At 41.2% G+C, this 24,407-nt stretch overlaps 4 protein-coding genes across 5 annotated transcripts; 3 read left to right on the top strand and 1 right to left on the bottom strand.

The window, feature by feature from the left end:
* Nucleotides 1-253: 253 nt before the first annotated feature.
* On the top strand, nt 254-3,874 carry med22 (mediator complex subunit 22). Its single transcript, XM_047591595.1, has 5 exons — nt 254-382; nt 610-757; nt 955-1,035; nt 1,548-1,756; nt 3,182-3,874. The coding sequence occupies exons 2-5, from the start codon at nt 635-637 to the stop codon at nt 3,375-3,377; spliced, it is 609 nt and encodes a 202-aa protein (XP_047447551.1). The 5' UTR covers nt 254-382; nt 610-634; the 3' UTR covers nt 3,378-3,874.
* c8h9orf78 (chromosome 8 C9orf78 homolog) lies at nt 3,500-6,089 on the bottom strand. Its single transcript, XM_047591591.1, has 9 exons — nt 5,918-6,089; nt 5,701-5,760; nt 5,553-5,604; nt 5,389-5,459; nt 5,198-5,275; nt 4,897-5,094; nt 4,610-4,746; nt 4,401-4,505; nt 3,500-4,246 (listed from the first exon to the last, which is right to left on the bottom strand). Exons 1-9 carry the CDS (start codon nt 5,992-5,994, stop codon nt 4,146-4,148), a joined length of 879 nt encoding a protein of 292 aa, XP_047447547.1. The 5' UTR covers nt 5,995-6,089; the 3' UTR covers nt 3,500-4,145.
* On the top strand, nt 6,079-9,769 carry nfu1 (NFU1 iron-sulfur cluster scaffold homolog (S. cerevisiae)). Of its 2 annotated transcripts, none has more exons than XM_047591592.1 (8): nt 6,079-6,214; nt 6,812-6,906; nt 7,207-7,342; nt 8,427-8,493; nt 8,587-8,704; nt 8,798-8,861; nt 8,942-9,116; nt 9,399-9,769. In XM_047591592.1, exons 1-8 carry the CDS (start codon nt 6,156-6,158, stop codon nt 9,435-9,437), a joined length of 753 nt encoding a protein of 250 aa, XP_047447548.1. In that variant the 5' UTR covers nt 6,079-6,155; the 3' UTR covers nt 9,438-9,769. The 2 variants fall into 2 exon arrangements, with proteins under 2 accessions (XP_047447548.1, XP_047447550.1); XM_047591594.1 differs by having other exon boundaries at nt 6,187-6,235.
* A 911-nt stretch (nt 9,770-10,680) lies between these two features.
* LOC125011889 (glutamine--fructose-6-phosphate aminotransferase [isomerizing] 1) lies at nt 10,681-24,381 on the top strand. The gene is made up of 19 exons (XM_047591397.1): nt 10,681-10,839; nt 12,612-12,719; nt 13,223-13,330; nt 13,415-13,540; nt 13,659-13,717; nt 13,800-13,934; nt 14,021-14,082; nt 14,200-14,279; nt 14,366-14,474; nt 14,590-14,753; nt 15,856-15,951; nt 16,311-16,408; nt 16,623-16,743; nt 17,128-17,285; nt 19,883-19,997; nt 20,433-20,560; nt 20,835-21,002; nt 21,387-21,548; nt 22,797-24,381. Exons 1-19 carry the CDS (start codon nt 10,833-10,835, stop codon nt 22,839-22,841), a joined length of 2,049 nt encoding a protein of 682 aa, XP_047447353.1. The 5' UTR covers nt 10,681-10,832; the 3' UTR covers nt 22,842-24,381.
* The last annotated feature ends 26 nt before the right edge of the window (nt 24,382-24,407 follow it).

The raw sequence follows: 24,407 nt of genomic DNA, 5'->3' as shown, positions 1-24,407 counted from the left end.
CATTGTTACTCTCCCTCAAGCAATAAAACGTAAAGATTTAATGTAGATGTTGCATGGAAGACACTTTATGTAAACTCTGCAGCTAATACTTGAAGTGGATGTTTCAGCACAGAAAATGTTCACATTTAAGGGTTTATTGATTAACTTCTTGCTAAAATTACAAATGTTCCTGAAACTTTAAAAACATTTAAATAGACCACATAAAGTCAGTCAATACGTTGTTGTGTGAGTTAATATTTGTCGTCGTTAGGGGGCAGCATTGCGCGAAGATACCGGATTTTTGAACCACTACTAAAACTAACGAAGAAGAGAAGACGGAAGGAACGCGGTGTTTTTCTCCTTTTGTGTAAAACACAACTGTTTACAAACTATGCGGTGAGAGGTGAGTGGTAAACCTTTCTTTTATTGAATCTGCTTGAAGTGCATTTGTATCGTGATATAGTAATATAATAAACACGTTATGTTATGCTCTGTTTTCTCACCTGATTTTGTTATTAAAGCACGCGCCTTTTCGCGCTAGCTAGCCGCTCGCTCTTTCAAAGATGTGTCCAGTCTGTTTTAAACCTCTGAATCTAAATGAAGTTTTGTGTGAACTTGGCGTGTGAACAGGTAACTCCGGCTTTTCTTGAGCACCATGGCGACTCAGAGAGTTCTCCCCCAGAGCAAAGAGACTCTGCTCCAGAACTACAACAAGAGGCTCAAAGATGACATCAAATCCATTATGGACAACTTCACAGAAATTATCAAAACGGCCAAGGTAACGTTCGCATCTGCCACTCATTCTGTTCATTACTGAAGTTAAAGCTACTCAGTGGTGTCATAATAATTTAATTTCTTTGCACGTGTCTGATCAGCCATAACAAGTACCATCCATGTAAAGGCGAAGACTTGTGTTTCCCAGAACAACTGTGATAAGCTCATCGGTGTTGTGTAATATTTTCACACTTTTTCCAGATAGAGGATGAGACACAAGTCTCCCGACCAACCCAGGCAGAGCAAGACCATTATGAAATGCATGTCAGAGCAGCCAACATTGTGAGTACACTCGGATGTTTCTGGTTTTGTCTACATAGATGGATGAATGGATAGATAGATAGATAGATAGATAGATAGATAGATAGATAGATAGATAGATAGATAGATAGATAGATACTTTATTAATCTCTATGAGAAATTCACAGTTTCATGGACCGTGGGAGAGGCAGACTTTTCTGCTCAAATCAGAGCTCCTAAGATTTTGAGGTGAAGTGATATTGGTAGTCTGTAGTTTCAAATCAAACTTTGTAAACACACAAGCTACATCTGCATGAGAAATTCCAGTTTCTGCAAGTGTACGTATTGTGGGATTCACGTGAAATTTTCTATATTTGTGAGCAAATCTTCACAAAACAAGTCTGTCATCGCATTTAAAATGTTCTGTTTAATATAGGAAGGTTTCAGTGGCCCGCTGGGATTTAGTTTACTTGTGTGTCTTTGAACATCTCCTCAGTAAAAATAGGGTTTTGAGTTAACCAGCTTCCTCCTCCTCTCCTTTGTTGCTGTGTCAGGTACGAGCCGGCGAGTCCCTCATGAAACTGGTGTCTGACCTGAAGCAGTTCCTGATCCTGAACGACTTTCCCTCCGTGAATGACGCCATCAGCCTCCAGAACCAGCAGCTCCGCTCCCTGCAGGAGGAGTGCGACAAGAAGCTCACGTCGCTCCGTGACGAGATTGCCGTCGACCTGTATGAGCTAGAGGAAGAATATTACTCCTCCAGGTACAAGTAGGCTCATCCCACTTCCCCTTTGTTGCCCCCCCTCCTCCCCCCACGCAGCACCATGTACTGTCTCACCTGATACTATCTGCTTCTGATGCCAAGGAAGAGTTTAGTCTGTCCGTCTGTTGTCAAAACAGAACCATTCATCAACACAAGTCATTGCCGAGCATCATTGTGGTGGACATCATCTCACTATGTGCCTTTACATTGTTACTGATTAGTAAGTGCCTTGTCTGTATTTCATTATCTAATGATAATGATTATGACGCATGTCATAACGTGCGTTGTAATCATACAGAAGGCTTCAGCCTTAAAAAGACATACCACTAAATGGCAGCTTTGTCATTGGCTCCGACTGTTAGACTACGACAGGTCAGTGTTTATTTAAGGACAGTCAGTTAGTGTTGAATCAGCTGTTGACCCTTTGAAAGCCAGGAAACTGCTCCGGTGACAAGGTTGAATTTTTAATTATTCTGATGGTGCTCAGAGTTTGAGTTGTCTCATTTGCAGCATGTAGTGAGGTAGAGAGGCATTTTAACATTTTTATCATACATGATAGAGATTAATAGTCTAGCAAAATGTGGTCTCAGAGTCCATTTACATCAACAAGTTTTAAAATTTAAAAAAGTATTCAGATTTATAGGTTTAATGCACTTGGTCGGCTATTTTATCCCTGGATGAATTTGTGGGTTTTGCAACATGCAGAGTTTTGCGGAAAGAGAACACACATTTACAAGACAAGCTCTTTCATTTAATAGTATTTATATGAAATGTTTAACGTTGTTTAATGACGGCATATATACTGGAGTTTAACGATGAACTCTACAATTCGACGCGCCTGTTTGCTTTTATCTGTTTGAGGTCAACTGTAAGGCCACGCAGTTTCTCCAGTAAATGTTTTCTGTCAAAGTAATCACATTACACCTTGCTGATTCCGTCCGTAGGACCACAAGCTGTAACCATGTTAGCAGGCGTCAGTCACACGTGGTGCAGTTATATTTGTGTAATAGATTGTGCCAGATGTTCCAGTAGACCCAAAATAATAGAGAAATAAAGCAGAGACCAAAATCTGTAGTGGTTTGTGGTGTTTTTTTTATTTAGAAGATGTTAAGAAGTGGCTCTTGGTCTTGTTTCGGAGCATGCTGGGTGTGGGCTTGCCTTCCTCGCTGCGCTCGCTCTGCTTTCTCCTCCATCAGCAACTAATCAAACTCTCTCCGCTGAACTGAAATCAGCAGCTGACCAGCTGTCACACCTCTAAACAAATCAGTATATATCTGTCTTAACCTCTGTGCTTCCATTGAGTGTGTGCTTACATGTGCTCCTCCGTGTATGAATGTGCTTATTCTGACCTGCTGCTCTTGTCTGCTCCTCTCCTTTCTGTGCTGCGCTGATTCTTTGCCTCCAACTGGTTTCTGCTCCGCAAAGCTACAGTCAGTGGGACAGCACTGATCTGCCACTATGCGAGGCCTACCGCCGCCGAGACAGTTGGGCCTCCCCAGACAGCAGCCGCAGCTCTAACCAGGGCGACAAAGAGGACGCGGATGGACCTCCGTCACAGGAGGCCAACGCGCAGCAGCACCACCTCAACGGACACGGGACGGCCTCCATGGAGAAACCGTGACAAGAGGATTGGACATTCGTTTTCTCGCTTTGGACAATTTAGTTTCCGTGACACGTTGTGAACTAGCATTTGAAATAGGGCTTCCGCCGCGTGATGTTATTGACTTGAAACTGGACAAAAACTTTGGAATGGAGGATTTATTAACAGGCATTTCAGGAAAAGGATAAAATGAAGAACAGAAACAAGAATCACACAGTATTATATGGAAGCTTAAATATAAACGCAGAGAACTTAGTTTACCTTTGAAGTATTCAATTCAACACTATTGAATATGAGTGTATGTACTTAGATTTATCTTGTAAAAGTTTGCTTTTCGTAAAGTTATCTGTGCTTTTTTTTGTACTCGCCAAGATCTGATGAAAAAAAAAATATAGAATGAGAATAAGTCAAATATTTTATCCTTTTTTAACCTGTGTCTGCCTCAAAAACACAAATCTGCAAATAAAAGACTAGACTTGTTATAAACAGCTGAACTCCGATTCAAAGCAGGACACCAAGTCTGATAAGTTGCATGTCCTTCCTGGAAACATTAACGTATTCTGGTCACTTCTTTCTAGGTTATCACACTATCCTGATCACAATGAACCACATAATAAAAAAATCAGTCGGGTGAAATGTATAATCCAACATTACACATCACATAGCAGATGTACTGTAGTCACATAACCACGGGGAGCTATTTACAGTTGTTGGAGGGATCATTCCACAATATCTCTCTAGGAAGATGACATCATGCTGCATAAATTTAGGGGAAAAAACTCCAGCCCATCAATATCTTCGATTCATCTTCTTGAACTTCTCGTAGTGGTAGTCATCTGTGGCCTTCTCGTTGTTTGGTCTCTTGCGGTAGTTGGGTGGTGATGCAGACACTTTATAAAGAAGGTATAAGTCAGGTACAGGAAGTTTAAAAAAAATATTGGTTCAATATGATATACGTGTAGCATTTATAACCCATCCTCCTCTTTCTACAGTCGGTTGATATAAAATGATTTACTCTACACAGGACAGACTGGAATCTCTTACCTTCTGGACCTGGTTTCTCCGTGTCGCCCACACGCAGTGGTCTTGCTTTGGGCTCTTCTCTGTGTCTGTGGTGCCTCTGTGGTGCGTTCACATCCTCATGGTAGACTGACAGACAGACATTTTGCATTGTTAGCAAAACTATTCACTTATCTCATTAACTTCAATGGATCATCTCTTTTTTACACAGTGTTTACAGACAGGCAACTCACAGCGGTTGTGTTGGACGTAGTTGACGGCGATGTTAGTGGGAACAAATGATGTGCCGTTGTCTTTTTTCTTGTTCCTCTGTTCTGCTATAAGCTTGGCTTTTGCATCCTCCGTCTGGATGATGTTCTTTATCTTGGCACTGGTGAAAAAAAAAAAAAAAACGTTAAGAGGCTCAGTAGGAGTTACTTCCCTGCCTTCTTCCAGTGCAGATAGTCTTTCCCATCAAAAGACAATAACAATATCTTACAAATAAATGCACTCGATAATTTAGGGACTGTTCTGTACATACTCAATGCCAAGATCAACCTCCGGGATCCCGCTCAGCATCTGATTGGACAACATCTCCTCTGTCTTCTTGGCAGAGTTGACTCGGATGTTCTCAGGCAGCTCATACAGGTGGTCCTCTGCATTCTTCACCTTAATTTTCTGTTCCTCAGCCTCCACCATGCCCTTCTTCTTTTTTAGCTCCGTCTCGATATATTTCATCCTGTGATGACACAATTATGAAAATAATTCACACCATCTATATGCAAAAGACTGTATATAATGTGGATCTATCTATACAGGAGGTCACAAAAAAAAATGCATACATGTCTGCATCCTCGTCTCTTCTGTTGGTCTCAGCTGAGAACGACGTGCCCAGGTTCAGGTCCGTTTCATCTTCTGTCCTGCATTTGGGGCAAAAAAAAATTCTTAGTCAACCAGGCTCAAAAGAGAGGACACGTACTTACACATACTATAACTGCATATTCAGAAACAACCAAATGCAAGGTTCACTTACATGTCTCTGTTCCTGTCTTTCACCTTCTTCATGTCCACAACTCCTCCAGTCTTCAGTTTAAAGGGGTCATTCTGTGGGAAATCCACATTTTTAATAAGCAGAACTTTAAACAAGGCTCAAACACTGTGGTTAGTATAAAATGACAATGTAAAAACAGCACATACATCGATTTCAGCTTCTGGTGGCAGTTTCTCTCCAACCAACAAGGCGGTCAAACTAAAACCAGGAAATAATAATCCATGTTAATGTCTCTTGTGTTTTTAATTACTTCAGATTCTGCTAAAGCTGTGAAAAGATCAACATTAACTTTACCTGACTCCTGTCTGTCGTTTCCGCAAACTCTGAAGCTCTTTCGCCTCTTCTACTTTTGACCTAAACGATCAAGAAATACACAAAATGTAAATATTTTAGTTAGGTAGCTTAAATAAGCAATGTGTAACTTTAAAAATGTTATTCACATGGCAGCAGGTAGCTGGTTAGCATAACGTAACTCCAAAACAGTCGCTGGAGCTTCAATAAACAACTTTACCTGACTTCTTGGGTTGTCTCGTCTTCTTCCACATCTGACGAGTTCCTCCTCCTCCTAAAATTTCTGCCACACGGCATTTTAATGCAGTTTTATTATGCCTTTTTATATATGTGTGCCTTCGCGGAATGAGGCTTGACGAGGTCTCCGTGTTGAATATCGGGGGAAACATTTAACAGACGCTCAACAACACTACGTCACTTCCGCAAACTTCCGCTTGTTTTAGGTAATCAAAACAAACATGGCGACTTACAGACAGGTCGGCAGGTTGTTGGGTATTTCAGCAAGACTTGCACGCCCGTAAGTTCCTATGTTATTTTTGTAAGTTGTGAGCATGTGTTCTCTAATTATGCTTTTAATGCCAATAAGTGCGTCGACGTCTTAAGAACCAGGGCCCGGCTTAACGTTAGCTAGCCCGTTAGCATGCTGGCTAAACTGGAATGACGCAGACTGATCAAATCTCTTCACATTGCGACGCATGCGATGATGGCAGCACCTTGTTTTAACTCTGCAAGTCGCACACGAACAACAGTTTAAATGCGTCAAACTGTAATGCTGCAAACTGTAATTGCACTGTTTGAAAATGGTTCCTCAATGTCGAGATTAGTTTCTAACTTTTGAGTTGTTTGAGACCCTTGATGAAAAGATGTATTTTCCTGTGTAGCTTTAATTCTATGCCTGTAGGAAATTAGACCTTCTTGTCACACTTCTCTCTAATAATTTAACTAACTTACATATATTTTGTGGTATATTGATTATATATATCTTAAGCATCTCTTAAAAAATTAATAACAAAAATTTAACTGGTTGACATTGGTGCTGAATTTCCACATTTCTCCTATCAAATAATTGTTGGTACAAGTTAAATTTTTGAGTCTCTTATATTGGTCATTTCAGTCTTGCTTGCAGTGGATATCAGAGCACTGGATTTCACTGGCCTTCACACACAGTCTCGAACAGATGGCCACAAAATCCCCTCTGGGTCATTCCAGGTTTGTATTCCTCTAACCTCTTTTAATATACAAAAATGATCTGGTCTTGGTCTTGAACTTCAATCGTCAGCACATACTATGATAGGAAAATTGTTTGTGGATTATGTAAAACTAACCTAACCTGAATGTTTTGTAAATTAAAGTTTCCAAAGAGAATGTTTTTTTTTTTTTTTTCCAGAAAACCCTGAATTTGTACATGCAATGCAATACAACAGGCATGTTGTTGCTGTCGTACTTGGATAAAAAGCCATATAATGACAGATGCCACATTTTTACTTTTTGTGTTTTTTATCATACCAGGAAGGACCATGTTTGTGCAGACACAAGACACACCCAATCCAAACAGTGTGAAGTTTCTGCCCGGCAGAACAGTTCTTGAATCTGGAACCATGAATTTTGCCGGCCCTCGTGATGCGTACTGCTCACCTTTAGCAAGGTATATTATTTCTCACATACAGGGTAACTGATCTCTGTCATAACAGGCATTTAAATGTAAAACAGCACAAGGAGCATCTGTTTAAACAATACAGTTGTTTCTGACTGTTTCCCCATTTCACACCATAATAGAATGCTTACTTTATTATTATTATTTCAACGTATGCTCAGAAAGGGAGGATTTGTTTAACTACCATGGGAGTTACATAGAAACCACAGTGTCATTTGCCATCAGCAAATATTGTAAACAGTACTCTCTGGCTTAAAGTTGACTTTGCTTTTAAGTCAGCCTTTAGTTTTAATAGAAGTATTACTCATCCAGTGTAACAGCTGTAAACAGAAATACTGTTTAAACACTGTTAAATATAGCAGTAATATAAATTGAGATATATATTGCATATAAATTGAGATCAGAAATTTACATTATTGACCACATAGCCACATTTGAAGCATTAAAAAAAAATAACAGGTGTATAAAAAGGATAAAATAAATATCAAATAAACACTATTGTGTGCTGTGAAATGCTGGAGGTGTGTGTTGAATGTGCTGAAACAGCTATTGCAAAACGTAGTTAATGAGGGCAAAGTTACTGCAAATATGAGATAAGTACACAAGACTTTCATTTATAGGTCATGACATACTGCCAACGATGGCAACAGATGGCTGAACCCCACACACCAGCAAAGGCAGATTATCCATAAATCTCAGCTGACTCTGATGAAAGTCTTTAAAGCTTCCCTCTGTTAAATGGTGTCTGTGCAAAGGCATGTGTTGGCGGTGGCCCTCAGCTCTCTTTGAATGCAAAATTAACCAACCTCATCTCATTATCATTCTAGAGACATTACAATAATTGTGGTTTTGGGGGTAGATGTGCTTGCCTAACAGGCAAATTGTTGACTGGTGTAGCTATAGTAGCTGGCAATCGAGCAGGAGAACCACTGACACTGGTGCATCACATGAAAAACAGTTTAACTCTACTTTTAGAGTTTTGTAACAGATATAAAATGTCAAAATATTTTTGAGTTAAATTGTTTATGTGTTGCAGATGTAATAAAGCCTCAGTATTTTTCTGTGTTGTCTTCAGACAGCTGTTTAGGATTGATGGAGTCAAGAGTGTCTTCTTTGGCCCTGATTTTATCACCATCACAAAGGTAAAACCAGGTCCAGTATAGAGAATCTCGTAGTATAGCACTGTGTGATGTCATTACTTGTACTGACTAGTTTTCTCTTTCCCTCCCTCATAGTCTGATGCAAATATGGAATGGAAAGTAATTAAACCTGATGTATTTGCTGCCATTATGGACTTTTTCACCTCTGGACTACCTGTTGTCAGTGAGGACAGCAAGCCTAGTGCAGATACAGGTTAGGACTTCAGTCAGCTATGGAGACCAAAGTGATACGACAGATCTGATAAAGCAAGTTGTTCTTGATTTTGAAATCTTTTTTTTTTTGCAGCCCCGTCAGATGATGATGATGAAGTGGTTGCTATGATCAAAGAATTGCTGGATACTCGAATAAGGTGACTGTACAGAACCGTATTTACTTATTCCAATGATCTCTGTGCTTTTCTCACACATGATTTTAAATTTGGTTCAACAGGCCTACTGTCCAGGAGGATGGAGGCGACGTCTTGTATCGTGGATTTGAAGATGGCATTGTTAAATTGAAACTGCAGGGCTCCTGTACTAGTTGCCCTAGTTCCATTATTACCTTAAAGAGTGGAATCCAAAACATGCTACAGTTTTACGTCCCTGAAGTTGAGTCAGTGGAGCAGGTTTGTCTTCTTTTCATACTGTTTACACCCAGCATTAATTTATATAATGCACTAATCACTTTTCATTTCTCAAACTCATCTTGCTGTTAGTAGTGTGTAACTAGCTACTGTTGAATGCAAACGTTAGGGCACCCTGAAATTGCTGATATTTGGAGGAATACATTATTTCCACCACTCCTGTGTCAGCTAAACTTATTTTTCCTTTATAATCATGTGGAGGGGGTTTCTTTAGGAGGTGTAGCAACCTGAGAAATGTTGAACCAGTTATTTGTTTTTCCACAGGTGAAGGATGAGGAGGAGGAAGAGGCGGCTCAAGTCTGAACTACTGAAACCAGAACCATATGTACACATTCCTCTTCCTCCTAGCCCCCCCCCCTGCTTTAATGAAAAACACAGTTGCAGCAACATGTCCTGTGTAAAGCAGAGCTCTGTGAAAGACCTCATCAACATTTATCATCCAGATTATTATTGGTAGATATTTTCTGTACTATGACAGTCTTTCACAGGTTGTAGAACGGTCACATGAACAAAGGACAACTTAAAAATAAATGTATTTATTATGTCACATTGTTATACCTGCTCTGAATCAGCAGTTGAACAGGTTCTAGGTTTTAATATACTCTATGTATATAAATAAAGTTTGTTAAACTATATTGTGACTCCGGTACTTGTCTCATCCAGGGATCTATCAGCTCTCGCCTAACTTAACTGTATTTATATACTTTTTTTCAAGTAGTATGTCATTGCAAACAAACAGAATTGCAGTTGTTGGACATCTTTGAATGAAAAAATTATATATATATATATTTTTTTTATTTCAGTAGATTTTGTTATTTTCTGTAAAATAAACATGTTAATTTGTGGATTTAAATTTGTAAGTATGAAGGGAGCCTCTTTTCCCCGAGATTCTGAAGGGCTGTAACTATTATCTTTTTTTCCCCTCTAAATTTGGGGGGTTTAATTGTAGTGAAACACAATTTTATTTTGACATACGACAATACAACAAAACAATATTTTTAAGGTGCATTCTAATCTAAATAACCTGACATTTAACCATGAATATACCGGATTTTGCTTTTAGCACCACATTAATAAATAGCTTGACATATATTTATTGTGTTTATCACTGGTCACATGTGAAAATTATTAGCAAAACTTAAGACTTAAATCCTGGCCTTGCACTGATTGTGAATTTAACATGAGAGATCCTTAAAGTACTCATTGTAGAAATGATTTGGACACTGTGTAAGTCGATGTAGTCAGGACCACAGATCAGAAACACACAGGTGATACTCACAAAAAGGGGAATGATTTTATGCTGTAGCCTAGTGTGAATTGAAGACTTTGATTTTTGACCCTGCATCACTGGTCCGCTGCATAATAAACTTTTTTTTTTTTTCCCGGATGCTACAGTTCAGTAGTAGTTAGGAGAGAACAGGCCTGTCTTTATATGTCATAAGTGATGATGTTGGCTGTAGGTGTGTTGGCTGGAGGGCGGTAGCAGGATCTGCCCACCAGACGTATCCTGGTGCCACGTCAGAAGTACGTACGTCCGTAGGTGCAACCTGACGGACGGGCCAATTGACCAATCAGAATTCGGCACGGAAGACGAGGCCCGACTGTGATTCGTTGAAATTGGGTTGGGGGCGTGGCTTCAAACCAGTTGTTACCCCGAGCTACCCGAGTTCCTGAGAATCTGTCAGGGAAGCTGAAAACATGTGTGGTGAGTCTTGCCTGTATTATACGAGAATATTGTTTAGTGGAAAAGGCTGATTTAAACCAGAACAGAAATTGGCTCAGAACTCGGGAACAAGTTAAACTGGTACGAAATTAGCTAGGAGAGGCTAACCTGAGCGAACAGGTCTGATGCTGCTGCTGATGATGTTAGCTAGCCACATATTAAACTGTCGTTTTCACTTTACGTGTCCTATTTGTAAATGGTGTTAAATAATATACAAGAGCGGGTCTGTACCTCGCAATAACATCTACAATTAATACCTGCTCTCTTCCTGCTAACGTGGTTTGTAGGGGACATTACGCAGAGCGCGTAACTTTCCACTAGCTAACCAATTCAGTCTGGTTTGTCGGCTAGCCCCGAGGAAGTTACACGGATATTATCATTTAATTGCAGCATTAAAACTGCAGTTTACTGGAGGTACACTCGGGTTGGGTGTCCATGTTGAATGAGTGTTAGACTTTGGTCGCGATCGGTTTGGGAGGTGATGCTTTGCTTGTGTGTCTTTCCCTCTTTAACTCTTGTGACTGATAAGTGACTTCTCTGGCTCCCATCACTGTCAGCGCAATCTGAATGCACCAGCCAGACCAGATAGACTGCTTCCTTATTCTTAGCGTGGTATTTATAATAATATCTGTTATCACAGTAAGATACCACTTTACTCAGGTTAGTCTTCACTTATGTTAAAACTGCTCCTTAAGGAAATGTGGATCTTGTGATTTCTTCCCACCCCCCTTGCTGCAGTGCCTTTTGCTCCTCAACCCCCTCCTCTCTTCATTACTTTGCTGCTCTGAATGAATGCTCTGTTAAACCCGACTATCCACTGGATGTGCATTTACATTTATCCGTGAGTGCTTAGCTGTGTTAACAGGGCTGCTTTTCCTCCCTCCCCGTGGCCATTTACAGCGTCAATGCTTTTAGTTTTGGTATTTAAGAGACAGGTTTCCAGATGTTCATCACGGACAAATGCTGATTATTCGTGTCAGTAAAATGCTCAGATTGAAATGTACGCGCCTGTGTCACTTTACCATAATAGTATTTGATATAGTATTAGAAATCTAAATCTGACTGATAAAGTGGCGCCATGAGCACAAGTTCAAAACATCTAGAATGAGATTCTTCTTCTTTTTGTTACGGCCGTAATTACACCTCCATTTCCTCAGGCCAGGGGTTATCTCTGTGAACGCTATCTGTTTTCCATGTTTTTCTAGTCTAGCAACACATTCTGAAACAATGGTTTCACGGGGCTTATTCGCCGTCTTTGTCACGTGAAGTCTAAATAGTAAAGATGATGCTTGTCCCCTGTTCGCAGGAAGGATTCAAATTACACTCTCCTAGGTCTCCTAGTCAGTCTTGTTGTTATTTGTTTTGGTTGAACATGAGTTTTTAGTAGTAATGAGTGAGTAATGATTTCAAGGTAATTTTAATTTAAAGCCAAGCAATGAGAGATTTTTCTTTTGTACGAGTTTTATGATATTATGATCAAAGTAGATCAGGCTATTTGATATTTATACTGGTTCATATCTTATCTTTAAATATTTTCTTAATAGTGTGACATTAGTTTCGGCCATACTTACCCAGCCATTGTAGTTGCCTTAAATAAGCATGAGTCAGAATAATGACTGTTTCTGCCACATGTTGTAGATGAACTGGTTTGACACACATTCACACCGGTCTGTGGCTTCACTACCAAGCACTTACGTAAGAAACACAGCTCTAAAACATTATTTATATATTAATTTTTTTTTTCCTGTGGACAGGAATTTTCGCCTATCTCAACTACCACGTGCCAAGGACTCGCCGTGAGATCCTTGAGATCCTCCTCAAAGGTCTGCAACGTCTGGAGTACAGAGGCTACGACTCAGCCGGTAAGAGAAAAAAGTGTATCGCCTGTGACTGTAACCTGTAACAGGGACACATTTTTTGTTATTTTAGCTGCTTATCAAAAACATATTCAAGTCACGGCTGTGTGTGTGTGTGTGTGTGTGTGTGTGTGTGTGTGTGTGTGTGTGTGTGTGTGTGTGTGTGTGTGTGTGACAGAGAAATGACGGCTCAGCTGTAATTTGAGGATAATAATCCTTTTTATTAACACTTAAACATATGAGTTTAACTGTAGTTTGACAGATTAATGCATTTATATTGAACAGAAACCAAGACTGATGTATTATTGAACAGTTACTATCATTTCGCTCGGTTAGAGGCTGCACCACTAATGGAGCCGTTACGCATCTTGAGGATTTTTGCCATCATTTGTTTCTCATAAAAACACTCTTTGGTCTGAAAAAGTGGTAATAGATCTATAATACTTCTGTTGATAATCAAGGCCTGGTCGTTTGTGTGATGTCCCTTCACATTATTTTTATTTTGTTAGGAGTGGGAATTGATGGGGGCAACAGCAAGGACTGGGAGTCTAATGCCAAGTCTATCCAGCTGATCAAGCAACGTGGAAAAGTAAAGGTCCTTGATGAGGAGATCCACAGTAAGTTGAGGTGAAGGTTTCAGTCTGTGTGCTGTGGTAGTAATGTGGGACTCTAAACACTGTTTGTGTTTGTTTGATCTGTAGAACAGCAGGACATTGACCTGGATGTGGAGTTTGATGTTCACCTCGGTATTGCTCACACCCGCTGGGCCACCCACGGTGTTCCCAGCCCAGTCAACAGCCATCCACAAAGATCTGACAAGAACAACGGTCAGTTGCGTTAAAGAATGCGACAACACTCTACACTACTAAACATTTTGCTTTGTATTCCACAGTGACTCAACCAGTTCTAACCTCTGTGAATATTTGTGTTGTTTACGCTCTGCAGAGTTCATTGTCATTCACAATGGAATCATCACCAACTACAAAGACCTGAGTAAATTCCTGGTGAGCAAAACCTCGTCATAAATTATTCTCGATATCTTTTCAGATTTTTGTACAGATTTAACTGTCTGCATCCTCTTCGCAGGAGAGCAAAGGCTACGAGTTTGAGTCAGAGACTGATACGGAGATTATTGCAAAGCTGGTGAAGTACATGTACGACAACCGGGAGAACGACGACATCAGTTTTGCTACACTGGTCGAACGTGTGACTCAGCAGCTGGTAGGGACTTGGTTATGTGCATTACTGCTGATGAGAGATTGTGGAGATTAAAGTGTGTCTGACATGTTTGTTCTTTCACCAACCAGGAGGGAGCTTTTGCATTGGTCTTCAAGAGTGTCCACTATCCTGGAGAGGCAGTCGGCACGAGGTACACTCACACTAGCGCTGTTAAAGTTATTTATTGTTAGTCACAGTATTTCCCATTAATTCCACAAGTTATGGCCATGAAATGTTAAGATATTTCTGTGTTGTTGTTGTTTTCCAGGAGGGGAAGTCCTCTTCTGATGGGAGTGCGCAGTGACCACAAGCTGTCATCTGATCATATTCCTGTGCTCTACCGCTCCTGTAATTCCAATTTAATTATGCAGTCTAATTTTTTTCACTTGTCATTTGATGAATTGGACTCAAGCCCAGTTTGTTTTATGACCCAGCTGGTAAAGACAAGAAGAGCTGCGGTGCCCTGCCCAGGACCGACCAGGACACGTCCTTGTTCCCTGTGGATGAAAAAGCAGTGGAGTACTACTTTGCCTCTGATGCAAGGTAAACACACACCCATGTCTTTGCAGCAACTTTGCACAGGTACAAAGGTTCTCCATGAAAAATCCTTTTCGGCATAAATGATGATAATATTTGTCATGGGTTCTTGTCACCACAGCGCAGTGATCGAGCACACAAACCAGGTGATCTTCCTGGAGGATGACGATGTGGCTGCTGTGAGGGAAGGCCGACTGTCCATCCACAGGATAAAACGCAGAGCCGGAGACTACCCAGCCCGCGCCATCCAGACGCTCCAAATGGAACTGCAGCAGATCATGAAGGGTGAGTGGAGAGTTGTCATTGGTTTCCCACCCTACATGACTTCCAGATGTATTTGAAAAATAAATCAATCAATTTGTATCTTCCTTTGTAATTCTGTCCCTGACCCCCTATTATTGTGTTGTAAGTTGTAGTAGGTGACTGAGCTGACTTTTAACTCCTGGCCCTCAGGTCATCCTGTTGTAAATACTTGTAATCCAAGTATTTACAACCCTGATGCATCAGGTTAACTCCCTGGAAAATCACTGTCTCTAACACTATTTATCTATTGTGCACTCAGTATGTAATCAGATGTTGTAGTCGGACGGCGAAGCATTTTTTGTTGATTTAGTTTTGTCCTTCAGCTCTCAGGATGTAAAATTAAACAAAGACGATTTTAGATCTAATTTACACCAGATCAACAATGTATTAATTGTCTTTTAATTCAGAGACAACTAAATTAGGGGGATGGTTGAACAACTGTCTCTGATTGTAAAACCTTTGTTTTTTTGTTTTTTTTTGTTGGACTCACACTACAGGAGTTTTAAAATCTTGCCTGATATTTGAATCGGGTAGTTTATGAATAGATTGTTTTTTTATTTCTTTGTTCTGACTTTTCCTCAGTAGTCCAGCAGAGGGCAGAGGTAAACTGATGTTGGCTGCACTCGGCATTCCTTTGTGGTCTTGTCATTACTCAGCCTCTCTCCTCCATCTCATTTTCTGCAGCCTTTCTGCTGAATAATTCGTATGACCCAAATTGCTATCAGAGTAAAGCAGAAAGCTGTACGTTTGCTGTCAAGGTTTTTTTTTTTATTTGCTTTATTGCATTTAAAGGATGACCTATCTCGTAGCTGTGCTTATGTTAATATATAACTATAAAAAGACTGTAGCCCCTTAAGTTTCCAAGAAAGACGGATTATCAGTAAACACTATAAAGATTAGCCTTTCTCCTCCATGAGGCTGTGCTTTGCATTTTCAGGAGTTCAATTTATTGTGCACAAGCAAGGCCTTTCTCAGATGGCCTCATGTCACTTAGTAAAAGTCACTTTGTGTTTAAAAAGCATTTGCCTTTTTTTTTTTACTAGTGCTGGAAATGTTCACCTGATATCTGATCCCCCCACCACAGGTAACTACAGCTCCTTTATGCAGAAGGAGATCTTTGAGCAGCCGGAGTCTGTGGTGAACACCATGAGAGGGAGAATCAACTTTGACAACAACACAGGTTGGAGCGTTGACGTACTTCATCATTTCACATCCTCATAACTCTGGGATTGCTTGGATTTAAATGATCTCAGAGACTGTTAAGCTTCACTGTTCTTGTCTTAACCTACAGTACACGTGCAGCCACATTTAGCACTTTCTAAATATAAGAACAGATCATTATTTGCAACTTTTCATTATTCTGTTTCTTTCAGTGTGCATTAATAAAGCCAGAATGCATTTAATAAAGGAAAGCTGCACACAGAGGATGTCAGTGGATGTTAAAACCTTCTTTCTCAGCACTCTCCTGAGTTTTTTTTTTTTTAATGAGGTGAAAAAAAACAGCAGAATGATGGATTAGCTCTTTGGTTTATTTTTCAGTTATACTGGGTGGACTGAAGGACCACATCAAAGAGATTCAGAGGTGCCGGAGACTGATCCTTATTGCCTGTGGCACCAGCTACCATGCTGGAGTCGCTGTGAGTAGCCCTCCCCCAGAAACCCTTTTCGTCTTTGATCAAATTCTATCATAGCTGCATCCGAATTGAATCTACCAGACCAAGAGGAAATGTGATGTCTGTATTGTTGAGGCAGGTGTGAGAATTTGTGCCCTGGCACGTTCTCCGCTTTGAGCTGGACTGGCTCGCTTTCGCAGAATTTTGCTCAGCTGTTGCTTTCTCTCGCTTTTCCCAGACACGTCAGGTCCTGGAGGAGCTAACGGAGCTGCCTGTCATGGTGGAACTAGCCAGCGACTTCCTGGACAGGAACACACCCGTCTTCCGAGATGATGTCTGCTTCTTTATCAGCCAGTCAGGTGTGGCGGCTGGTGCCATCTGGACCTTGTGCACATTCTTCATTTGAACTCTATTTTCCAGACTCTTGACTTTTCCTTATTCATCTTTCTTTGTGCTCCGCTTAACTTCTGACAAACTATAACGTCAAAACTTTGCTATATAGTTGAGATTTTTACTCCTTTAGAGCTGCAGCCCTCACGATATGTGATCTTATCCGTTTTTTTGCGATGGGTGTGTGATATTTCTGTGGTGGGCCTTGTGGTTTTTCTTGGAGGCTGTCTCAAATCAGTCTGCTATGGTGCAAAAACTATTTCCTAAGGAACCCTGTAAATCTTCTTCTTTTTATTGCCCGAGCTGTTACATTACATAAACTGTTGTGTTTTTAATTTATTCCCACCCTGCAGGGGAGACTGCTGACAGCCTTTTGGCCCTGCGCTACTGTAAGGAGAGGGGGGCTTTGACTGTGGGCATCACCAACACAGTGGGCAGCTCCATCTCGAGGGAGACTGACTGCGGAGTGCACATCAACGCTGGGCCAGAGGTCGGAGTAGCCAGCACCAAGGTAAACAATGGCTGCTCTGATTTACTGTCGTAGCTCTCGTGAGTGCAGCTTTTATAGGCTGTGGAAGTTACAAACCATAATGTTTTTACACAATGCACATTAAGCACTCTCCGTCTTATAGTAAAACAAAGTGAAATGAGACTGCTCGTTGTTGCAGACTTGGATGGGATGAAAATAGCTGGAAAATAATTTGCTGTTGCAGTGCTAGTTTTAATAAATGGACTACTGGCAGTTGTTTACACATCTCTGAGAAGGTTTGCCAGTGCCACTGAGTGCCAAGATGGACCCAGGCATTTCAACAGAGAAGGTTTTGAGGTGTACCTCACTTTAAACCTTTCTGAAATCATTTCCATGGACACATGGCATCTGAGTAAGAAGTAGAGACACGATTTCTGAAATTTTGGGGGAAATCAACCTTTGATATTCTCCTGGAAGCAACTGTACTGTAATTTCTTGCATCATCTCACAAATAAGCTCGACGCCCACTGACGGTGAATGAAACCCAGATGAAAACCCCACTGTGATTCTGGTCCAGCCTTTGAGAGGCTGACGTTGTCTTCAACTCCGATCCCGCAAGGAATCGAGGAAGCCTGATATTCTCATCTTGACCCATGTAAAGCTAGGACACTTGGTTTCTAAGCCTCTCCTCCATCTCAGTTCTGACCAAAAGGATTTGCCAGCTGGGAGCAGAGAAGTAAAAGCTGATGAGCTTACAGAGAGAGTGGAGCAGGTCCTTCCCGGCCCCAGACCTTAGGCTTGGCTCAGTGACTCCTGCGCTGCTCCAATGCACCAGAGCACGCCTCGGAGACGCCATCATTTACAGCTTGGCTGGCTGGGCCACCCACACCCACCTCAAGCAAACGCTGTACATTTCCAACCTCGCTCATCAAAACAGTGGAGAACATGTATTGCACCCAACAGCTGAGTGACTCCAAATTTACCAGACTGATCTTCATTTGCTCCATTTCAGGCTGATGTTATTTTTTAATTGACTGGAAAAGCAAAGAATAAATAAATAAATTCTTCCGATAGGTCCTGTGGTTACATTCAAGACTCAGTGAATACGTCGAGATTCAGAGACAAAATACTTTGATGCTATCAGTAATTAACAGTGAAAGCATGACGGCTGGTTCGAGGATTATGTAATGGTATCCATCGGGAACCTACAGGGATTCAGAGTTTGTGTTCTAGTTCACAGCTGACACAGTTTAAAAGACGTTTCATGGCGTCTGAGCTGCACGGCAGGGTCGTCATATTTGTATGGTAACAGTTGGCATGTTCTGCATGACAAACAATGAAAAGTTTCATGATGTGAACATGGAAGAACCCCACAGTTTACTATGTGGATTAAATGGGTTGCCACATCTGAGTCAAAAGCGAGGCCTGTCAGAGTTCTGAGGAGCTGTGGTTAGCGCGCTGTCACGGGGGAAAAAAAGCGTAAAGGTTTTACTGCTATTTTCTTGGCCTGACACGCGGGTATTTCTGAGTCCAGAGGGTCCTGTGAATTGACTTGGCTTCATTCAGACACTGATTAAATCTCCTAAATGGGCATAGAGAGCCTCCAGCCGAGCTCAGAGATGAAGGAACAGAGAGAGAGTGGGCGGTGATGGCGGCAAGCGCGGAGCCTCAGATGTGCTGTGGTTACATGAGCGGTGACATTTCCAGAATGATCCGAGAGCGTGCACTTTAATGTGATGATATTTTATTTTTTCACTTTTCAGGACCGGCCCAGATGCATTTTAATGCTGCGTGGCATGTACTGACACCCACCTCTGCTTCCATTTATCATCTGTTGCACATTATCCGCTGTTAAAACAGGGACACGAGAAACTTGAGGCTTCACGGACTGTCCTGAAAGGCTCAAGTCTGGATCTGGAAATGAAATATGAAAATGTGAATCGAAATGTACAACCTCCATCCTCACAGTCTAGTATGTCTGTGAAGATTCTCCATCATCCAGGTCGGGTTATATCCAAAAAGAATGACAAAGCTTTACCAAAGCAAGTGGGAATGTTTGAGATGACTTCTTCTAATCTGATCTAATGGGAAGATTAGGTTTTTATTAGGTCGATATGTGGATCGTGCCCACTTGAAACTACTTGGCAAACTTGGGAAACAGTGGCTGAGAGAGCTCAACGCACTGTAGCTTAAGAAAACAGAACAACACATGCTCTGTAAATACTCTGTTTGTTTTTTTTTGCCCAAACCAAGTTCATTCCTTTTTGGTGTTTTGTCATATTTTTAGTATGACGTATAATGTTTTCTCTAATTGCAGTGTGTTGAACCTTCTTGGCCATCATGACAATCAGATACCCACCTATAAATGGACAATTTCAGATAACCCTGGATGGTGTCCTGCTTTTTTCACAATTAGAAGTACTATTACAACTCATGAGTGACCAGATCAAATGATAAGACTTCGTTGTAAGCGGCTCGTTTGTGTTGGCTCTGGTCAGAGAGACATTTTCCAACTTTCAATAGATGGCTTATTTTAATCCTCTTTTAAACCACTTGTCTTTTCTGTTTGTAGCTTTGTTAAACTCTCCAGGTTATCTTCTACCTGCTAACCACTGGTGCTCTGATGCTTTGCTCCGCAGGCCTACACCAGTCAGTTTGTGGCCCTCATCATGTTTGCACTCCTGATGTGCGATGACAGGATTTCCATGCAGCCCCGACGTCGTGAGATCATCCAGGGCCTGAGAGTGCTTCCAGGTAAATGAAGCCACCAGTGTCCTGGTTCAGTCTGGGGAATCCTAAAATGTATTAAAAAAAAAAAAAAAAAAAAAAAAAACAGCCTTTAGAACAAAGATTGAGTACATTTTGTTTTATTTTTCATTTCTCAAACAAATCAAAGTGATGAGAATGGGTTCAGAAGGAAAGAGGGTGATGGGGAAGAGGGAGCAGAGGGAGGAGAGCTGTATTGTTTGGCTGTGGGCCCTCACATGTTTTTCTGGATCTAAAGCACATGATGACCAGCCCCTTATGGTAAAGCAATGAAGACTACTCCCTACACAATATTAAAAGCTGATTAAATCCAGGTTCCAGCATGTGACATTTTATGCACGAGTATGCAAAGTGATTTCAGACTTTGGTTGCTCTCTTTAAAAAGAAAAAGATTAATTGAATTCTTTATTATGTGCATGTTAGATCTGATTAAGGAGGTCCTGAGTTTGGATGATGAAATCCAGAAGTTGGCGACAGAGCTGTACCAGCAGAAGAGTGTGCTGATCATGGGCAGAGGCTACCATTACGCCACCTGCCTTGAAGGAGCACTGGTGAGTACAAAGTAGAAAACCGCGGTCTGAGATCTGTGTCTTAAGTTTATCTTTTCTAATGTGAGCAAAAATCTTTCAGTGAACCAGAGTGTAAGAAATATCTTGAGAGACTCTTGGCAAAAAGAAAAACAAGGTTTCTGTGGTAAATTACTTTGTCAAAGCCTTTGCAACACTCCCAACATAAATAATAAAACACTGAGTGAAAAATGTGGTGACTACCGCGTAAGATTAGATAAGATTTGCTCAGTTTTTCATCGTCTTTTTTTTTCTCTAGAAAATCAAGGAAATCACATACATGCACTCAGAGGGCATCCTGGCTGGAGAGCTGAAACACGGTCCGCTGGCCCTGGTGGATAAACTCATGCCTGTCATCATGATCATCATGAGAGACCACACCTACGTCAAATGTCAGAACGCCCTCCAGCAAGTCGTCGCTCGCCAGGTAAGACCACTGGTGTCCAGTCTCAACTGATCAACCCTGAAAAATTGGTCCCTTTCATACACTGAACACTAAATAAATCTAAAATATCTTGTGGAAATGTATTTGAATCATGTCCATGCATGTGTCAACGATTCAGTATTTTACAGATCAATTGAAAAAGCACGTTTTGCAGGTTAGGTTAGGTTAGGTTCACCTCTGATCCTTCGCTTCAGTAAACACAAGGGAGGAGCTGGTTCAGCTCGACATCAGTGCTCTCAATAATCTGCAGCAGATGTGGGTTTAAAATGTGTGAAAGTCAACCTTGGAGGGGAGAAAAGAAAAAATATGGCTTTTACAAGACCCGGCTCTTTGGTGACATTTAAAGCCTTCTCTTCCGATTTACAGGGCCGCCCCATTGTGATCTGTGACAAAGATGATTACGAGACCATCAAAAACTCCAGCCGCACCATCAAAGTGCCTCACTGTGTGGACTGCCTGCAGGGCATCCTGAGCGTCATCCCTCTGCAGCTGCTGTCCTTCCACCTGGCTGTCCTCCGAGGCTTCGATGTAAGTTGTTATGTCATCTGTCACTTGACACAGAAACCCGGCAGTTTTCCAGTCTGGGAGCACATGTGTCTGTTTTGTTTCCCTTGTGTATCTCATCGGTCGGACTTCTGGCGCCGACTTTTCGGGCAGTTCCGAGTCAACAAGAGAAAACTCTCTGGTTGTTTAGCTTAGAGAACCAGTGGTTCTTCATTAGCTTCCTGCCCCCCAGTTATTCCTGGAGGAGTGATGTATTTTTCACACAGGTGCAGAACGTATGTAGTAGCTGGTCGCTGGCTGCAGTCTTTGTTGGGCCAGACACGGACGACGTGAGGTGTCGTTTGTTGTTTGATGGTGGTTTGGTGTCTCCTAACCACGAGATGCAAAAACTGTAGAGAAATATAAATTTCTTCAAATCTCACATCTCAACATTTCATATCTGCAGCCATCATTCATCATTCTAGCTGATAACTTTTACTGCCACCAATACGTGACTTTTGATAAACAGTTCACTGTAGAAAACAAAGGTGACACCAAGATTATTGCGTGAAGTTACAAGTGAGCGGTCCAAGTGGTTAAAGAGATGTTTTTTGATTGGATCCCGGCATCATCTGGCAGTGTATCCCTGGTCAGCTTTGTAAGCAAAAGCATGCTGAAGAACCGCTGCCAGAAATAAGCAGCAGTGTTTACATGTGCACATCGCGGTGTTCCAGACTCACTTAAGAAAAATAAGCTACTTTTTGAAGAATGTAAACTTCCAAACTCGCAACAGTGCAGTGGAGGTGTATCAGGTTAATCTGTGTGTCCCTGCCTCATTTTAAATGGTAAAATAAGACCGGAACGGTCTACCAGTGTTGTGTGTGTTACTGTTAATGGCTTCGTACAGTTAAAACAGACTGTGTAAACAAGATTGAACCTGTTGTTGCACCGTTGTTTAATTCTCAGAAAGTGTGCTAAAGGTCAAAATAACTGAATGACAGCATGTTAATATAGTCCGTATTGATGCTGCGCTTGTAGAAGCGAACAGTCATGAGCACGCGGCTTAATTGTCCAAGTGGAGTCTGAGTGATGAGAAGTTCTCTGGCCAAGAAGAATTATAAGCACAGTCCTGCTACATCTCTGGCTCGCACATGAAAGCGTGTTTTGCCGTGATTTTGGTAAATTGCTGTTGATCATTAATTCAACGGCAGTAGTTTATCTATTAGTCGTCATCCATTTCTCCTGCCGCAGTTTTTCGTGCTTTGTAAAGTGACCTCTTTTGTTTGAGTACAGGTGGACTGTCCAAGAAACCTGGCCAAGTCGGTGACTGTGGAGTGAACATCCATCACCACACAACAAAAGCCTGGCAGGCACACAAATCGAACACCGAAGGAGCGTCTGTTTGAAGAAACGAAGAGAAGACGATGTCCTGTTTATGTGTGTTATCGTGTCACGGCTCTTTTTAATGCAATCTTTTACTCAACAGTCGTGTATATCACTGTTGCATATTCTCTGTAACCTACTGTCTATTTTCTTAGAAACCTCTGGCATCATTGTCAAATTTATTGTTAGAGAAGTTGTGTTGTCTCCGGTGGCAGGGACTGGGCTGGCACTGACATATCTTCACCACTCGTCTCGTAGCAGTCGACGACTGGGGTTCATGCATGCTCCTGTGATTTCTGCCTCCGTGTTTATTAGTGCTGATTGGTCTCTCTGGGAGCTGATGTTAGTGCTGCAGACTGACGGACATTAGGCTTTAAAGACCTCTCTGGCTCCGTTCCTCTTTCAGTGCAATGATTTGTAGCTTAGCAGGGATATTTTTCTTTGGCAGCTAATCATTTGAAGTGTCTTTACTCCTCTGTTGAAGTAAACCACAGTCTTGAATCATTCCAAGCCACAGGTCATCATCGCTCCTTCGTAATTGCAGTGCAGTTTCTGACTCCGTTTCCCTCTTGGACTTTGTTCTGAGGACTTAAGCATCAGAAGTCAGGCCACACAAAAAAAAGCTTGTGAATACACTACTGTGTAAAGTCATCTTGGGTAGGTTTACTAAAGCTTCTTCTCGTATATAAACCACGATGTTGTATATAAATCTAGTGTCCTCAGACTCTGGTAATGGTCCACTTGGCATTTTCCCACCGTTAATACTCTTTGTGTACAATCTTGTATGATTCTCATGCTGACTTCTGTTGCCTCACAAAAAAGAGACCATTTTGCTTATTTCTGGTCTCCAGTTTACATTTTAACTATGAGCTGAAGTAATTCAACTTACTAACCTGAAGTAGAAGTTGCACACAGTTTCCAGCCCACACCCTGCCACCACGACTGCTGCAATCGCAATACTGGGACCATTTGTAGTTCGTTTCTTTCTTTCTTTGTTTTAATTTTAAAGGATTTTTATATTATTGAAGTTAACTCTTATTTGAAAGGTGAATGTTTCTGTCATTTGAAATGTCAAACCAAAAAAAAAAAACAACTATTTCGGCTTTGGTAATTGTAAACCAAAATATATATTTTATGATTGTCCGTTGTGCAGAGAGGTTTAGTTGAGTCAGAGACAAAAAAGGGGTAATGATACAGTTGGGCATAAGAAAAGGTAGATGAGCTGCCTTTTTTTTTTTTTTTTTGATTACTTACTTTAGGTTTGAAGAAGTTTGTCAAGTACAATCAAGCCTTAACAATGATTTTCATTCTGAACAGTTATTTTTCCATTAATTTCTTCCTGAGTTGTGTTTGAAAACTGGATGATGTCACAGGTACTTTCAGATGAATTGACACAGGACACTGCACTGAATCCTGGTAGAAGCTGTTTGGTCACTGAGGGAGTGGGGCACTATTTATTAGTGGAACTGATGCAATAAAGTGTCATGTAATTCTCTTTTGTACTGTGTGAGGTCATTTGAT

Source organism: Mugil cephalus, chromosome 8 (assembly GCF_022458985.1).
Source record: "Mugil cephalus isolate CIBA_MC_2020 chromosome 8, CIBA_Mcephalus_1.1, whole genome shotgun sequence".
NCBI lineage: Eukaryota > Metazoa > Chordata > Actinopteri > Mugiliformes > Mugilidae > Mugil > Mugil cephalus.
The sequence above is the reverse complement of the archived record's forward strand: the minus strand, read 5'-3'. Positions and strand labels throughout refer to the sequence as shown.

Excerpts from the sequence above, each read along its gene's own strand:
- med22 (XM_047591595.1), top strand. The coding sequence starts at position 635 with ATGGCGACTCAGAGAGTTCTCCCCCAGAGCAAAGAGACTCTGCTCCAG. Across the intron at positions 758-954 it reads AAATTATCAAAACGGCCAAG|ATAGAGGATGAGACACAAGT; the intron begins GTAACGTTCGCA and ends CACTTTTTCCAG. Across the intron at positions 1,757-3,181 it reads GAAGAATATTACTCCTCCAG|CTACAGTCAGTGGGACAGCA; the intron begins GTACAAGTAGGC and ends TGCTCCGCAAAG.
- c8h9orf78 (XM_047591591.1), bottom strand. The coding sequence starts at position 5,994 with ATGCCGTGTGGCAGAAATTTTAGGAGGAGGAGGAACTCGTCAGATGTG. Across the intron at positions 5,460-5,552 it reads CACCAGAAGCTGAAATCGAT|AATGACCCCTTTAAACTGAA; the intron begins GTATGTGCTGTT and ends GATTTCCCACAG. Across the intron at positions 5,276-5,388 it reads AAAGACAGGAACAGAGACAT|GACAGAAGATGAAACGGACC; the intron begins GTAAGTGAACCT and ends CCCCAAATGCAG.
- nfu1 (XM_047591592.1), top strand. The coding sequence starts at position 6,156 with ATGGCGACTTACAGACAGGTCGGCAGGTTGTTGGGTATTTCAGCAAGA. Across the intron at positions 8,494-8,586 it reads ATTTTATCACCATCACAAAG|TCTGATGCAAATATGGAATG; the intron begins GTAAAACCAGGT and ends CCTCCCTCATAG. Across the intron at positions 8,862-8,941 it reads TTGCTGGATACTCGAATAAG|GCCTACTGTCCAGGAGGATG; the intron begins GTGACTGTACAG and ends TTGGTTCAACAG.
- LOC125011889 (XM_047591397.1), top strand. Across the intron at positions 16,409-16,622 it reads GCTACCATGCTGGAGTCGCT|ACACGTCAGGTCCTGGAGGA; the intron begins GTGAGTAGCCCT and ends CGCTTTTCCCAG. Across the intron at positions 17,286-19,882 it reads TCGGAGTAGCCAGCACCAAG|GCCTACACCAGTCAGTTTGT; the intron begins GTAAACAATGGC and ends TTTGCTCCGCAG.